General features: G+C 53.6%; 1 protein-coding gene across 2 annotated transcripts in view; it reads left to right on the forward strand.

Annotated features, from left to right (window-relative positions):
• The window catches only part of KREMEN1 (kringle containing transmembrane protein 1), a 63,726-nt gene extending 58,398 nt beyond the window's left edge, over positions 1-5,328 (forward strand). Inside the window, exons 7-9 of one of the 2 annotated variants that reach the window (XM_032883304.1) lie at positions 435-596; positions 1,646-1,730; positions 3,293-5,328. In XM_032883304.1, coding sequence (XP_032739195.1) covers positions 435-596; positions 1,646-1,730; positions 3,293-3,461 — 416 coding nt within the window. In that variant the 3' untranslated portion in view covers positions 3,462-5,328. The remainder of the gene's footprint in view (positions 1-434; positions 597-1,645; positions 1,731-3,292) is intronic. The other variant, XM_032883305.1, reaches the window with a different exon arrangement.
• The last annotated feature ends 10,268 nt before the right edge of the window (positions 5,329-15,596 follow it).

Consider the following 15,596-nt stretch of genomic DNA (forward strand, 5'->3'; position numbering starts at 1 on the left):
TGTCCCGGATGCTGAGGGCCTTGGGAAGAGCTCAGTCAGCCTGTGCTACAGGAAGTCAGAGGGAGGAGGCCTTCCTGCAGGTGGGAGGGACAGTCTTGAGAACAGGTAGGATTTAGGTCAGTAGATAGGAAAGAAGGAGGCATTCTGGGCAGAGGGCACCGTAACTGAAAAGGCACAAGGAAAACAAGAATGCAGGCTCAGGTGTCCTGGAAGAGACCAGTCAAATGGTTAGAAGTTGACAGGTCCTGCCTTCTGGGGCTTTCTGGGCCAGAGCCTGACAGGTTCTGCTTTGACGCCAGTGGGGTCAGTGGAGAGAACTACACACAGAAACGAATCAGAAAAAATGCCTTCTCTTCCTAGCCAGTGCCACCTCCTCTGAACTTCTCCGTTGTCAGCATCAGCTCTCCCCCGTCTTAATTTCTTTGATCTTCCAGCCGTCAAAGAAGAGGCGCCACAGGAGAGGCCCACTGCCAACCAGACGCTGGCCGAGGTGATCACGGAGCAGGCCAACCTCAGCGTCAGCGCAGCCCGGTCCTCTAAAGTCCTCTACGTCATCACCACCAGCCCCAGCCACCCACCCCAGACCATCCCAGGTAGCAGTTCCCAGACTCCAACAAAGGGGGTGGAAGCCACAGGGCTCGAGGGCAGTGCTCTTGGCAGTTAGAGAAGGAGCTCTCTTCCCAGGCAGGTTGTGGATACTGGCTCTGTGACTGTCCCGGCCGTTGAGGGACATTTTCTCACTAGCTTGATTCCTTAGTCCTTAGGAGAAGGTGCTCATGTCCAAAGATCCAGCACGTATGCCTTTTGTAAGTTGTGATTAATCAGCTAAGCCAGGGTTTTCCCACTCTGGGGATGTCTTTCTAGAGCGAGTTGCAGCTCCTTCAATTCACCGGCAGGTACAAGAGCTCATTCATTCCTTCATTCCTTCATTCCTTCATTCAGAATACATGTGAGCACTTCAGTGGTGTCAGGTGCTGTCGTAGGCACCGGACTGTAGAATGAACCAAACAAACAATACCCCTTCCCTCCCGTGGCTTGTAAGTGGGAGGAGACAGACAAGAAGCAAAACAACAGGTCAGACAGTGACAAGAGCTAGAAGAAAAGTCATACGGGAGAGAGATGAGATGTCTGATTGAAGCTGGCTAACTTGGTGGGCTACATACTTCCGTTTTCTCTTTTGTGCCGGGGAAGATCCAGCCGAGGGTTTTCCCCTGCAGGACCCGCTTAGGTCAGGAAGGAGAGTCCCTCCAGTGCTTGCTCTGTGTTGCTTGTTTCTTTATCCTGGTAGGATTTCACAGATGAGGAAGCTGAGGCCCAGAGAGTTTATGTAACTCATCTGTGACCGCACAGTGATTCCACTGGTAAAGACATAGTATATATCGCCCCTCTCACCTCCCAAGTTGAATGCACTTTGGACCACACTGCCTGCTCCTCTCCAGGAGGGAGCTCTAGAGCAAGGCGAGGAGGTCAGAAGGCCTGGGCTCCTTGCCCACCCAGCTCTCAGCTGCATTTGGTGGCGGCCCCCACCTGCAGGGGGCTCTTTAGCCACACCTGCGTTTCTGAGCTTCCAGTGGTCACTCGGGGCTTCCTACAGACCTCCTTCTGAGAACGGAGCTCAGATAGGTCCTGTCTTCTGTGCTTGCAGGATGGACAGTGTACGGCCTGGCAACTCTCCTCATCCTTACGGTCACAGCCGTCGTAGCAAAGATACTTCTGCACGTCACATTCAAGTGAGTATGAAAGCTGCCCGGTGCCACGAGGGGAAGGCTCAGAACTCCTCTCTCACTGCACTTCGCTCGTGTGGGTACGACTGTAGTATCAGAACGTGATGCCAAAGCCCTTAGTTCTGGGCAGCACAAGGCAGGACGCATTCCTCATTCTCCGTACAGTGAAATGTGCAACTGGACAAATCTCACCGAGGTCTGCGTTTTCTCCTGGCTCACAGGATAGGATTTCAAGGAGGATTGAAACAGTCTGGGCATTAAAAGCAACAGTTTCCATTTTTTGACTTGTGCTGTCCCCTTAAAGGGATCGTCATGTCAGAACAGATTGCTGAGACACTACCATGGCTATTTCCCAATGCCTTCTAGAAACTGGGACACATTCTTAGGAAGAGAATCCTAACATTTTAGTAGCGATTGCTTAACAATTATGCATGAACAACGAGGAAGCTTCATCCTCCAATTCTGACTGATGCGGGAAAACAGATATTCCCTTCCCTTCCTGCTTTGCTGCTCAGGTGGAACAGTTCTGCCTCCCAGGAGCGGAAGCAGTTGTCTGTGCTCCTGGTGTTCCTGACCTTCCAGAGAAGAGCTGTGATTTTTTTCGCGACCCCGACACTGTCTTTCCTATGGCTCCCAGTCCAGCCTCTCTCCACTCCTTTTGCCCCTCCTCCCAGTTTTACTGGGCTATATAATTGATAGACGGGCTTTCTGTATTTCAAGGCCTTTCCTGAACGTTGCTGTCTTATAAATATACCTTTTTCCTGACCTTCTCACTTGCCCTCTGCCACAGAACTTTTCATATGTGAAATGCCTGCTCCTCCTTTGCTTTGTGAAGGCTGCCCTTGTAGGCCCTTCTACACTGCACTTTGCATTTTTCAGTGGAAACAGGGTCTTTTTTAATGATTCCTGAGCTCATGCCTGAGCTTCATATGTATATCTGTCTATTGAAGTCAAAAGTCACACCATCTGGGGAGCCTCTCAGATGCAGCAAGAGAGCAGGAGGCTGTCTGTGGGGCCCAGCACCTCACCGCCCACCAGGGCCCCACAGCGCATGTCTGACGCCCCTGTGACACTGGAGTCCCTCAGCAGCTTCCCTGCCAGGCAGCCCTGGAGGGGGTGGGGGGTGACATGGGGGAGCTGGGACACATGTTGGCAGTAAGGCAGGACCTGCTTCAAGCAGAGACACTTTGGCTCTATCTTGCTTTAATCAGGAGGACTTCCAGGTACATGTCATTTGAAGAAAGTTCTTCTATTTAAAAAAAGGGGGCAGGGGATTTGAAAACTCATCATCTCTAGGCCAGCCCCTTGAAGATTTGAATAACTCTTCCAGCAAGAAAGTTCTTTGTTATACTAAAGCTGGAATCTGTGCCGCGGCACTTCCCTCCCACAGACACATTTCATTCCCACGATAGCCCTTCAGACCTCCAGGAGCCTCTATTAGGCCTTTCCGGAGGCTTCGCCTCACTGAATGCCCCGTGTCGTAGGAACAGGTATCTCGGGAGACGGAAGGTTGTTGGGAGATCTTTGTTGTACCCTACTTGAAATACTAAGTTGTTTTTGCTTGACAGATCCCATCGTGTTCCTGCCTCAGGGGACCTTAGGGATTGTCATCAACCAGGGACGTCGGGGGAAATCTGGAGCATTTTTTATAAACCCTCTACTTCGATTTCCATCTTTAAGAAGAAGCTCAAGGGTCAGAGTCAACAAGATGACCGTAATCCTCTTGTGAGTGACTAAAAGCTGCCCACTCCGTGCCCAGGACACGAGGTCCCTCTGAGCTCAAGGCCACTGGGGACCCGTGGTTTCCTCAGACCGACTCTCCCTGCTTCTCCCTCAGCCTCTGGCAGCCTCTGCAAGAGCGCCGTCCTACGGGCTGGGAAGGGACGTCCTGCTGCAGAGCAGGCCTAGCCTGGACTCCCCCTGCTTCATCGCTGCACTTAGGAGAGAGAGACCCAAAGTCCAGGGTCTAGGCCCTCCCTGTGCTTCTCTCTCTCTCTCTCATCTAGAATGGGGGTGTCGGGACAGGGGCTGAGAATGCAGAGATAGTTGTGTCTGGCACTGGGCTCAGGTACCTTTTAGATGACTGTAGGGTGGTGGGTAGTTATAGTATATGCTGAGTCTTGCTCGCTTATTTTCTATTTTGTCCACACAGATCACTTTCTCCTGGTCTTTATGGGAGGATTCTGAGGTTCTCTTGGGGGTCGGCCTGGTCCTAGATTCCTGGGCATTAGCACCCGAAAGCATAAAGAGGGCCCATACTCTGTGCTGACTCTGGGGCTTTGCTCTCTGGGTGCTGGATGAGGGTGGGCCTCCTCTAACCTGGGAGAGCGTGGGAATTGACCCCCCAACATATCAAGCCTGCACCCTGCCACACATGGGCTTCTTTTCAAAGTTTGTTGATCGCAGAGCAAGCCACACAACAGACTTTCCTGAAAGCTTCTATAGGCTCAGTGACTCCTTATTATATGGGGTTGCCCGGCCTTGCCCCTGCGCAGCTCATGGTCGTATGGAACCTGAGCTGGGCCTGTCTCTCCATGATTCTCCAACTCCCCGTTCAGAACAGGGAGTATAAAGGTTGTGGCTTAGCCATGAGGCAGCATTAAGTGGGACACAGGTGTCAGCAGTCTCTCCTGCAGGCATCACTTATTTTAAAAGATGACAAACCATCCCGCGGCCTGTGCTCTCTGTGGTCCCCTCCTCCCCTTTGTCAATGGGGACCCAATGTGGTCTGGAATAGCTCAGTGGGGAGGGGGAGGGCCCTTTTCCCTAGCCCCACACTGCCCTGCCCTTCAGATGGGGAAGAGAGTCTCAGAGAGTGGCATGAGGGCAGAGAGTGAGGTTTCGGGAACTGGAGACCCCCGAGTTTAGGCCTCCCAAGATGGAGAGCTGCAGCTGCAGTGGCTGCTGGTCGGGAGGAAGAGCTGTCCCCCATTTAGAAGTCCCCATCAGCCAAAATAGGATTTGTCAACAGCCGCTGAGAAGAGCCGCCGGGGCCTCGAAGGCCAGTCCTGGGCCTTCGTCAGAGCACGACTCTCCCAGAGGCACCTGGGCACTTGGGCCTTGGAAACCACAGGTTTCCGCCTTAGAGCACTTTGCCTGCCTCCCCCAGATCCCTCAGCTACTGCCTGCTGCGGCTTTCTCTGGGGTTCTGCCATGCTGGAGACCTGTGTGCACCTGGCTGCTCCCGGAAACACAGAGGACCATGTGGGGCCAGCGGGGAGGGGTCTCCCATGAGAGGTGACATGCGGCAACCAGGGGAGATGCTGGGAGCTGGCAGGCAGAGGGGCACAAGAGAGGGGCAATGGGACAGCGTGTCCATGGGAGGGCAGGGGCGCTGCCCGAGCCACCGTGGGAGGCCTGCTGCGGGCTCAGAGCCGCTGGGTGCCGTCTTCACGCTTTGATCTGGAAAGGGTGATTACCCCGGAGCAGCTGTCCACGGGCCGCGGGTCTGCATACAGAGGCCTGTCCCACACGACTGGAAATACGCTGACATGTGCTGTCTCCCCTTCACGCTATTCCCGGCTGTTGCGGAATCTCCTCTGAACCAAGTGTCAGGTGCGTGCAGTCACAAAGGGCCTGTGCCCTGAATAGATCCATTCACAGCACAAAGGGAATATGGAATTTAGCCCCGGGAGGGGGTCGCCTGGCCCAGGAGCAGTTGTTCAGCCACTTAGGGCTTCCTGTGGCCATTGGCCTTTGGGGCATCCTGTGCCACCACCCCCCCCCCCAGCCCACCTCACACAGGCAGGGTCTCGTCTGAGTCTGCAGCTGGAGCAACCCGTTCTGAGACCCGGAAGTGCTGGTGACGCCGCAGTGCCCTCCTTACTGCTGGCCCTGGCACAGCCCACTGCCACCAGGATCAACTTACTGTCCAGGGAGCAGCCCCAGGAAACCAAACTGGCCTCAGGACAGACCTGGGGGAGAGGCCATAAATTGTCCCAGGCCCAACCCCCACAGACACCTTGGCCTCCGAGTTGCTCAGAACCTGTCACTGACACCCCCCAGAGGGTGCCCTGTGGCTAAGTAAACATCTGAGGGATACATTGTCCCAGAGAAGGTGAGGTGTCCTCCCGGGAGCGCCATAGGAGGCCCACACTTGGTCTTTTAAGAAACTACTTTAGAGAGAAGTGAGGTTTGGAGAGGTTGGAAAGCCTGAAAGGATATCATGGATCACATAGATTAGGAAAGAAGAAGGGGAGGGACTCTGGGGACAACTGTGGCCTGCCACTTTGAATGCATCCTGCCCAAGGCCTTCACCCTGAGTGATGGAGGGAACCAAGGCTGTGGAAAGTGATGCCTCTGGGCCTGGGTGCCCTCCTTACCCCTTCTCTGCAGAATCTAGGCCCTTGCCTTCTCAGCCTGTGCCACCAGGGAAGGGAGGGCTGCAGCAGCTGATGTTGTTGCCTCTATGGTAAATGCCTGCAGCCGGCTGGGACCGTGGTCTTAGCTGCGTTTCACAGTGTCTTTGGCCCCTCTGGAAGGTGCATGGCACCCCGTGTTCTTCCCCGAGCACCCAGTCACTTGCAGAACAGAGAAGGTGTAGCCATGTCTCCCTCCCTTGTGAGGACAGGGTCAAGGCCTCTCTATGGGTGTGAGCGAGGTGACCGGGCTGCTGTAACTTCTGAAGTGTGGGCTCTGGCTCAAGACTCCAATCAGCCAGAAACCCACAAAGATCAAAGCACTAGCGAGTACAGCTGTTCTGGCCCTCAGGCCAAGCCCATACGGCCCCACCCACTCGCCCCATTGCCAGCCCAAGGCAGGAGCTGGCCTGACCTTGCCACCCGGCCATCCTGACACGCCAGCGGGCACAGTGGCCATCACCAAGCCCTGGGTGTCCTGGGCACTTACCTTCATGAGCACTTAGCAGTGGACAGCCTCTGAGATGCTGTCTCCCTTGTCTGATGAGGCCACCCCGGGGCTTGAACCGAGGCCGGCCAGCTCCCCACCCCATAGCCCAGGCAACTGCCACCCTCTTGGGTTTTGGATCTCCTGTTTGATGTTCGATGTCTGCTTTTGTTACTACCTTGAGAACTTTTAACCTTTTGATTGTTTCCTCTGGTGGCTTTGTTTACCTTCCTCACTGTTCTACCTCCTGGCCGGGTCTCTCAGCCTAGCAGCCCTGGCACGGGGTATTTCTCAAACCTTCCAGCTGCAGCTGCCTCCGACTGGTGGGACAGCTCAGGGGTGATGATGGGGCCTCACCCCTCTGCCTGCAGACCCCAGGGGAGCCCATCTCACAGGCTTCTGTGTTGCCAAGTCGAATATACTCAACAAGGCAGAAGTGGGGTAAGGAGGAAGGTCCGAGGTAAATCTGCATCAGAAAGGATGTGTCTTCAGGAGCACATAGTGGGGGACCCTTTCTCTTCCTGCACAGCTGCCGTCTTGGGGTCCACGCAGCGTCAAGACCTGCCACATCCAGACTCACCTGCCCGCAGGGATCTTGACTTTGGATGACAAGGCTTTATTTGTAAATATGCTCTTAATATGCAACTTTGAGAATAAAATAGAAACATCATGTATTTTAAAATATAAGATGAAGTGTGACGCACTGTACACAATTTAATATATATTTTTAGGATTTTGTTATTTAAGAAAATGGAATGTAATGGTACTTAACTTTTACAAAAGAGAGAAAAATGTTATTTTTACTGTCTGGAGAAAATAAATATTCTCACTGTTGTAGAAACAGCGACAGGCCCTAGCATGTCGTTTTTGTAGGGGTGCTCCCAGGACCCCGCGACGATGGGGGGTGTTGCGTGCTGGCCGACCGAGCACTCTTCTGAAATCTTTGCGAAATGTCCAGGCCTCACTGTTTGCGCGGTTTTTCCTGTTAGTGTCCCAGCTTTCCTCAGGTCTCCTCATAGCTTTGACCCATGGTGGATCTTCAAGCAGGTCAGGTCGGAGGAGTTGAAATTCCAAGTGAACACCTCGGAACCAGGGGCGGGTCATGGCAAGAGGAAGGCCCTTTGTGCTCGGAAAGACCTAGGTCTGAATTGACCTTGAGTGGGTCAGTCCACTTCTCGGCCTCAGCTTCCCCTCCTGTAAAACGGCATCGTGTCTGTGCCTCAAAAAGGTTCTGAGGATTCGGTGAGGGATGTATGTAAATGCTTCTGTCAGCACGATCCCACGTGGATTTCTTCCTGCCTCTCGGGGCACCCGTTCCTCCCCACCCCTCCTCGTCAGCAGCACTGCTGGCAGCCCCACCTGTGAGCTGCAGGCTCCTGCCAGGCGCGGCACACACCCTAACAATCAACTGAGGGCTCCCGTCACCCCTGTCCTGCCGTTGGGGAGACAGGCTCCGAGGGGAGCCGGGGCCGCAGCTGAGGGCACAGACCCGGAGCCGGCCGGCTGGGACTCAGCTCCCACCATCCATCCGCCGAGGCCCGGGAGTGTAAAACAGGCAGCCTTTGAAGGGTTTGGCAGAGGAGTGACATCAGATTCCCAGTTTAGAATGATTTCCTACTTGAGTTAGGAAAAACAGTTGGAGTGGGGTAAGGTCGAGCCGGGGGAGGAGGCGAATCGGGAGCTACACAGGTCCAGCGAGGGATGCAGAGGGCCTGGCTGTGGAGGGAGGCGAGGCCCCGAGTGAGAGACAGCACAGCACTTACCACATGGCCTCAGGCAGGTGACCCCACCCTGTGTGCCTCCTTCCTCATCTGTCAGCTGGGGACACTTGCAATATGTACCTCGTAGAACTGGGATGGGTTACCTGTAGTCTGTTGTCAGAAAAGGGCAACTGTTCTTTGTTATTCCAGAATGGAGGTTGGGGGAGTTTCTTACCTGGGGGCTGAGGGGAGGAGAGAAGGTTCAGTTTTCAAGGTAAAGATTGCACATGGTTCCAGGTGTGAGAGAAAACATGCTGAGTTCTGTCTGGACTAAGTCGAGTGAGGGCCCTGTGGGACACTGAGGCAGCGTGAGACCCACGGAGGGTCAGGCCCAAGGAGCACAGTCCATGGAAATGTGGGCACAGTCAACATCCTGGGATGTGTCTGAGGCCATTCCAGAACACAGTATCTCAGGACACAGGCAGGTGAGGAGGAGCCTGGGCAGGTCCTGGGGTGGGGGGCTGGGGGGTGGGCAGAAGAGGGGGCAGCCCCAGAGGCCAAGCTTCCAACCCATCTGGTGCAGGCACACACATACTGCTGGTTCTGTGAGCCCCAATTCCAAATTCTCAGGTGATTCGCCAGGTAAGTTCTCTGCCCCAGCAGGGCTAAGAGAAGAGGAGGCGCAGGCCGGTCCAACAAAAGAACGGCCGCGTCTCTCAAAACCTGCCCGGAACACTTGCCTTAGAATCCCTAATGCGCTTGTCCAAAATGCAGGTTCCTGGGCCCCCACCCCAGCCCCGCTGAGTCAGAATCCCCGGGAAGCTTCCTGAACGATGCCAGTGCTCACTGAAGTTTGACAGCCATTTTAATCTGAGAAGTGGGGTCAGTAGTCACCTCCTCTTTTGGGAAGTGAACTGCCCACAGACAGCTGTGCAAGTTCCACTGGCTGCCTCCTTTGCCGTAGGGACATACTGGTTATTCGGGTGCAAAGTCTATCACTCAGGACAGAGAAGGGTAGAGGATACAAGGCACGGCACAGCAGGTATTCCAGATCCTTCTCCAGAAGGATGACATGGAGCCTGAGCCCTCCTTTCCCGCCATCCTCTCTCCCGGCTGGGGTGGGCCTGCACTGCACCGCCAACAGCCAGCCGGGACACGGCCGCGGCTGTCACAGTCCGAGGGCTCCAGAAAGGCCAGCTTCACTTGAGTGTTTATGTTCTTTCTGTTTCTGGAAGCTCTTTCCTGAAGGAAAATATTGTTGATGGCGGGTGGCAAACAAATGGGGTGGCCTTGCTGGTGAATTTCTTAGAGACAGATCAGCCTGCACCAGAAAAATGGAGGCAGCTGGAGTGTGCCGCTGTCCTGCCTAAAGCAGGACCATCCGAGTGGGCTTTGGGCATAAGCGACCGGGACCTCATCCCGTCGTTCTTCCAAACCTGAGAGACGCTGACGTTGGACAACCCGCCCACCGAGAGCCGGCACCAGGGCGGCCTCTCCCTCCTCCTTTGTCAGACGATCAAAGGCTCTTCTTCCTGCAGAGACGCAAAGGGCTGGACAAGAGTGACCTTGTCTCCCGGCTTGGAAGTCACATGATGGTCTCCTCTCCCCACTGGGCTGTGTGTGCCTGAAACTGCAGACAGTCTCTGGGACTCAGAACTGGGAAGCTTTTGTTCCTCCATGGCGGGGTCGGGTCCCCACGGGGGATTGTTTGTGCTTGGCTGAAAGGGACACTTTGGGGATAGAATATTTCAACCTCAAGAAGCAGCAACATTTGCTTGTAGCTGGAAGTCTTCATTTCTGGTCTCCAGCTGTCGTCTGGAGCTACCAGGCCCCAGCAGAATGGAACTCTGCCTGGCAACTAGGGGCAGGCGGCACCGGGCTGGGCTGGCCGAGGACCAGCCCGTGTCCAGGACAGCCCTTCTCCAGGACAGCCCGGCAGGCAGCAAGGACGCCGGCTGTCCTCCTCCCAGAGGCAGTCACTGGGCTCCGGAATCAACCTGCTAGCGGCAGACTCCTGGGCCAGGGAAGGGCTTCACAGAGAAGCATTTTAGGGCAAAAGCAGATCCAAGCTTCGTGTCCAGAGTAACTCCTCAGGGGAGATCAGAAAGGACTGAAACAGCCAAGGCTTTTGCAACTGAGAAACTTCAGATTTCATGAATTTCACTCTCAGGAATGTTTACCATTGTCCCCATTCAAATGAGGCCACCGAACTTTTAAAAACTTAATAAGGGGCCTGCTACCTTGCACGCTGCTGGTGTGAATATGTCTAATGAACATGCCTTAGCTGCCAGCACCAAACATAAAGTCGGATCAAGAGCACTCAAGGGGCTTTCCAACCTATTTGGCCCAATATGGGACAATTCTTTGATAGGCCTGGGGTGAGATGAGGAAAGAGCTTTTCAATGTGCAAGGATAAGAATAATCATGACAGCGATGATCACCATAATAATAGCCAGACACTGTGCCTAGCACTCAGCACACAAGATGGAATTCATCTTTGGGACAACCCCACCTGTGAACCAGAGGGGCTTGGCGCAGTGGACGGCAGAGCCAGGACTCGGCCCGCGTCTGCTGGCTCCAAAGCCAGGCCACCTTACTCCCGGTGGCCCTGCACACCTCTTCCACCCAGGCAGGGGCATGCGCTCTGAGGGAGGCCCCACGGCCCCGGAGGATCTCTCCATTGTGAGTGTCTCCTCCGGACAGCCCAGGGATGGTACAGATCGATTTGTCTGGAGCAGGGAAGGCATCAGACCTACACTTCCTTACCTGTTTGAGGACACAGACCCCCTTGAGAATCAGATGAATGTTACCAAACCCCCTCCCCCCAAAGACTCACACCTACAAAATAATCTGCATAGAAATTCTGGAGATTCCAGGGACCACCACCCCCGACCCCCTGCCGCCTCCCCACGAAACCCTTCCATGAACTTTAGGTTCAGAATTTCTCCATGAAGCCATAAGCAAAGTTATCCAAAAACTAAACTTAGAGGGGCGCCTGGGTGGCTCAGTGAGTTAGAGCCTCTGCCTTCGGCTCAGGTCTTGATCAGGGTCCTGGGATCGAGCCCCGCATCGGGCTCTCTGCTCAGCAGGGAGCCTGCTTCCACCTCTCTCTCTGCCTGCTGTTCTGCCTACTTGTGATCTGTCAAATAAATAAATAAAATCTTTAAAAAAAAATAAAATTAGGCCAAAAGAGGACAGAACCAGAGTAATAATAACAACCATGGATACGCCTTCCTGATCTCTAAGTGTCCAGGAACTTTTTCTGCGAAGTAATCTACTAGTAGAAGTAGTAATCTGCTACTTTAGGCTTTGCAGGCCACAGCGTCTCTGCTCTCTGACACAACTGCTCAACTCTGCATGCACCTGTGGGGAGGCATCTGCTTGCTAGAAGCCCAGTCCTTCTACTGGGATCCTTAAGGATCCCATCACGGCCCAGCCTGGAGCCGTCCACACAATCCTGAGATGGGTGGGGGATCGGTGGAAGAGTGGGGAAAGGTCACCAAGGCCCACCAGGAAGTAACCTTGAGTTCTGATGAGACCTAATTTATGGACACGAAACTTGAATCGGTGACACTTTCACGTATCACCAAATACTCTTTTAATTTTCCCCCCAAATTAAAAAACATAAAAGCCAGTCTTACCTTGGGGGCCCTACAAAACAGGTGGCGAGACCACAGGCGGTAGTTTGCTGCCCCCTGTGCTCTGCTGAGCCCTTTCCATGCATCTGATTTCATGCTCACAACTGCACGGATTAGGCACTGTTATTACCCACCTTTGTCACGTGCGGCCACGGAGGCTCAGGGAGGCCAGATAGCTCCTTGAAGAAGCACAAGAGGCGGGCCTTGAACCCATCCCCAAACTACTAGCTTGCCTGAGACGGCTGAGTTTAAATTGTGGAGAAAGGGAAGGGAAAGTGGCTGGTGGAGCAAAAAGGGGGGCCCTCGTGCATGGCCGCGCTCTGCGCCCTGGCAGCCTAAGAGAGGGGCTCTTCCGCCCAGGTCTCTGTTTGAATGCTCTGCACCGCAGGGGACAAAGGCTGGTTTCCTGAGCTGCTCCTCCAGCGAAGGAGGCCTCAGACCCAGGGCAGCTGGTGGCTCTCACGTTGTTTTGCGCCTCCCAGGTTCTCTTAATTATAACCAATTTGCCACCCCCCGCAATTCCTTGTTCTCCTTTGCTAATACCCGTGAGTTGGAACCATCAGCCGGACTCGCAGCCAAAAGCTTGGCTAAAATCACTTCCCCTTCCCACGCAGGGAGCCCTGGTCTCTTACGGATTGCCTTTCTTCTCCATCCTGTGAGGCGGGCAAGGCCAGCCCTTCTGCCTGCCACCTTGCTTGGCTGGGATTTAACATCCAAATTTCTTAGCAAAGGGGGAAACAGAATTTGTTTAACTTTCTCTGTCTCCCTGCGTTCCCAGCTGACTGTCGGGCTCAGGGAGACTGACTGCCAAGGGCAGCCTTCTTTCCCTGGTCCTCATCACTATTTCTCCACTCTAGCCTCAGTTATTTGCAAGCTGGGCCCAAGGCTTTGGAACTCTCTGTTCCAGAAACACATGCTGGGGCATGTGGGGGTGACAGGCACCCGAGGCTGGGGCTGAGGAAGATGGCAGCAGCAGAGTGGGAAAAGGACATGAGCTTGATGCCACAGCTTGTGTAGGTAACCTTGGCCAAGAGACCTGGCTTCACTTTGGAAACCTCGATTCCTCGCTGGACGAACACTGAGACCATGAGCTCCAGACCCAGTGGGTTCCATTTGGGCTCTGCGGTCACAAGTTCCCACACCTCATGCAAGTTACTTTACTTTTCTAACCTCAGTTTACTCATCTGTAAAATAGGTATGACTGTTTTTTCGTAGGGTTTTATGAAGCGGTCATAAAATAATACAGGTAAAATATTCAGCTCTGCCACCGGCATTCTAATGATTACGGGTGATGGCCCTCCTACCCACAAAGGTCTGGCAAGGAGCTGACAGGTCAAGGACCTGGCTTGTAGTCCTGATCCTGCAGATGGGAGCTAAATCATGTGGTTCTCACGGCGTATCTCAAGGAGACCACCAAGAGCACTTGGGATGCACCCTGCCTTAGGAGTTGAGAACGCCCTTTATCAAACTCCAAACACACAATGCCCCCCAAGTAAGCCAGTTTTCTCTTCAGAAAATAATTCCTGACTTGTTTTCTTTTTTTTTTTTTAATTTTGTTTATTTATTTGACACAGAGAGAGAGAGATCACAAGTAGGCAGAGAGAGAGGAAGGGAAGCAGGCTCCCCGCCCAGCAGAGAGCCCGATGTGGGGCTCGATTCCAGGACCCTAGGATCATGACCTGAGCCGAAGGCAGAGGCTTTAACCCACTGAGCCACCCAGGTGCCCCCTGACTTGTTTTCTTTAAGGAGCTAGTTTTTCCCCAATCCATTCAACAGGTGGCCCTGTTTTATAAAAGTATCTGACCTTCACCTTCTCAGGGACGTATCAATGGGGGTGAAAATACTCTTCTCTGCTGGCTTCATGCCTGGAGTGGATTTCCTTATCTGTTGCTTCAGGTCAGGAACAAATACTGAATTTGGATGTACTCCTATTTCCCTCCTGGCCCCAGGTGGGCAAACAGTCAGGCTGAGCCCCCGGGCCCAGATCGCCAGAGGGTAGCGGGAGGCGCCCGTCCGCGCTTTCCCGACGGGAGCCTGCCCAGCGCAGCCTTGCTCGCCAGCGCCGCCCCGTGGTAAGACCGGAGAGCTGCCGAAGAAGGTCGGCCCTGAACCGCGACTTCCACGCAACCGTCCTGGTCATCAGCCCGGACTCTCACTCTTACCGTGACACCTAGAAGATCTGCGATTTGCTGACTGTGCCAGAAGGGGAGTCCTCTGGGCCTTGACCCCACAGAACCCACAACAGGAAGATCTTTATTTAAAAGCATCCCCCCCCTCCACCCCGCTTATAAAAGGAACCAATTACATCAGGCGGGAGTGAAGCCCAGAGACACCTGCTGGGGCAGGGGGCCTCCCAAGGCCTCCCCCCAACACCCCCTCCCGGTCAGCAGGACGCTCGGCCCCCAAGCCAAAAAGTCCTTCTCTTTGTTAAGTACAAAATAAACACCCCCAACCCCCCTGGGCTACTTGCAGTACAAATGTTTATGCCTTTGGAAAGAGAAAAAAGAAAGACTCTTGCAAGTTCTCCCTGAGCAGATGGGCGCCAAGGCAGTAATTAACCCTCAGCAATTGGGGTGTCTGATCTTCTGCCAATGGGTCTGCAGCAGGTTTGGGGGGGTGGCTGATGTGGGCTTCTACTATAACTTTGTGTTTGATGGGCCTTTGAGGCCTTGAAATGCTCTCTGGAAAGGACTGGCTACATCTTTAAAACTCTGAATTAGGCACTAGGGACCCACCCCCAGAAAGCCCCTAGCTCCAGCTCTAGGTGAAGGGTTGTGAGCAACCACAGCATTCCACAGGGCGAGACCCCTGGTGGTGAGTGTGCACACAGAGCCTGGAGGAGGGAGGGCCACCACCAGGTTAGCATTTGTTGAATTCACATCAGTGATGAGCATTTATTAAATTAAGCCTAAGGATCAGGCCCCCTGCTAAACTTTACACACAGCATATTGTTTCATTATTTCATGTGATCTTCCCAACAACCTCGTGGAGTGGGTATGGTCATATTCACATTTTACAGATGAGAAAATTAAGTCTCAGAGAAATAAAGTCTGTCACTGACATCATTTAATCCCAGCTGAATAGATTCTCTTCTTCGTAAAATGTGTCCTTTGCCCAAGGTCATCAAGCTTGTGAGTGGAAGCAAAGCTGGGACGGAAACTCCAGGCTTTATAACTTCAAAGTCACATCCACCCATCCTGTCCATTTGTGTCCACAAACACAAATGACAATGATCACTTTTCAGACTTCCAGAAGCAGTGCCCAGCTCAAAGGAGCTAACCTGTGATGGCTCAGTATAAAGATTATGGTCAGGGCTCCCCTCTGGTGTAGACAGAGAGAGTGAGTGGGCAGTTGTCAGACTCCCATGATGAGAGACTAGGGAAACTGAGAGGATCGGCCCCCTCCACCTTTCCAATGAGGGAACTGTGGCCCACAGGGGAATTCATGCCCAAGATGACACTGACTTTGACTCCACAGTCAGCATCCTTTCCATGACTTCATGGAGCTTCCTGGAAAAAATGGAGCAAGTAGTAAGAACCGGACTGGGAATATGGGTAGAAAGCTGATCTTCCCAGTATGTTTCCTAGGCCCTCAGTCTGAAGGGAGAACAAGGGTACCTTGGTGGCTCAGTTGGTTAAGCTACTGCCTTTGGCTCAGGTCATGATCCCAGCTCCATGGGGAGTCTGCTT

Source organism: Lontra canadensis, unplaced genomic scaffold (assembly GCF_010015895.1).
Source record: "Lontra canadensis isolate GAN:19392208 unplaced genomic scaffold, GSC_riverotter_1.0 scaffold87, whole genome shotgun sequence".
Lineage (NCBI taxonomy): Eukaryota > Metazoa > Chordata > Mammalia > Carnivora > Mustelidae > Lontra > Lontra canadensis.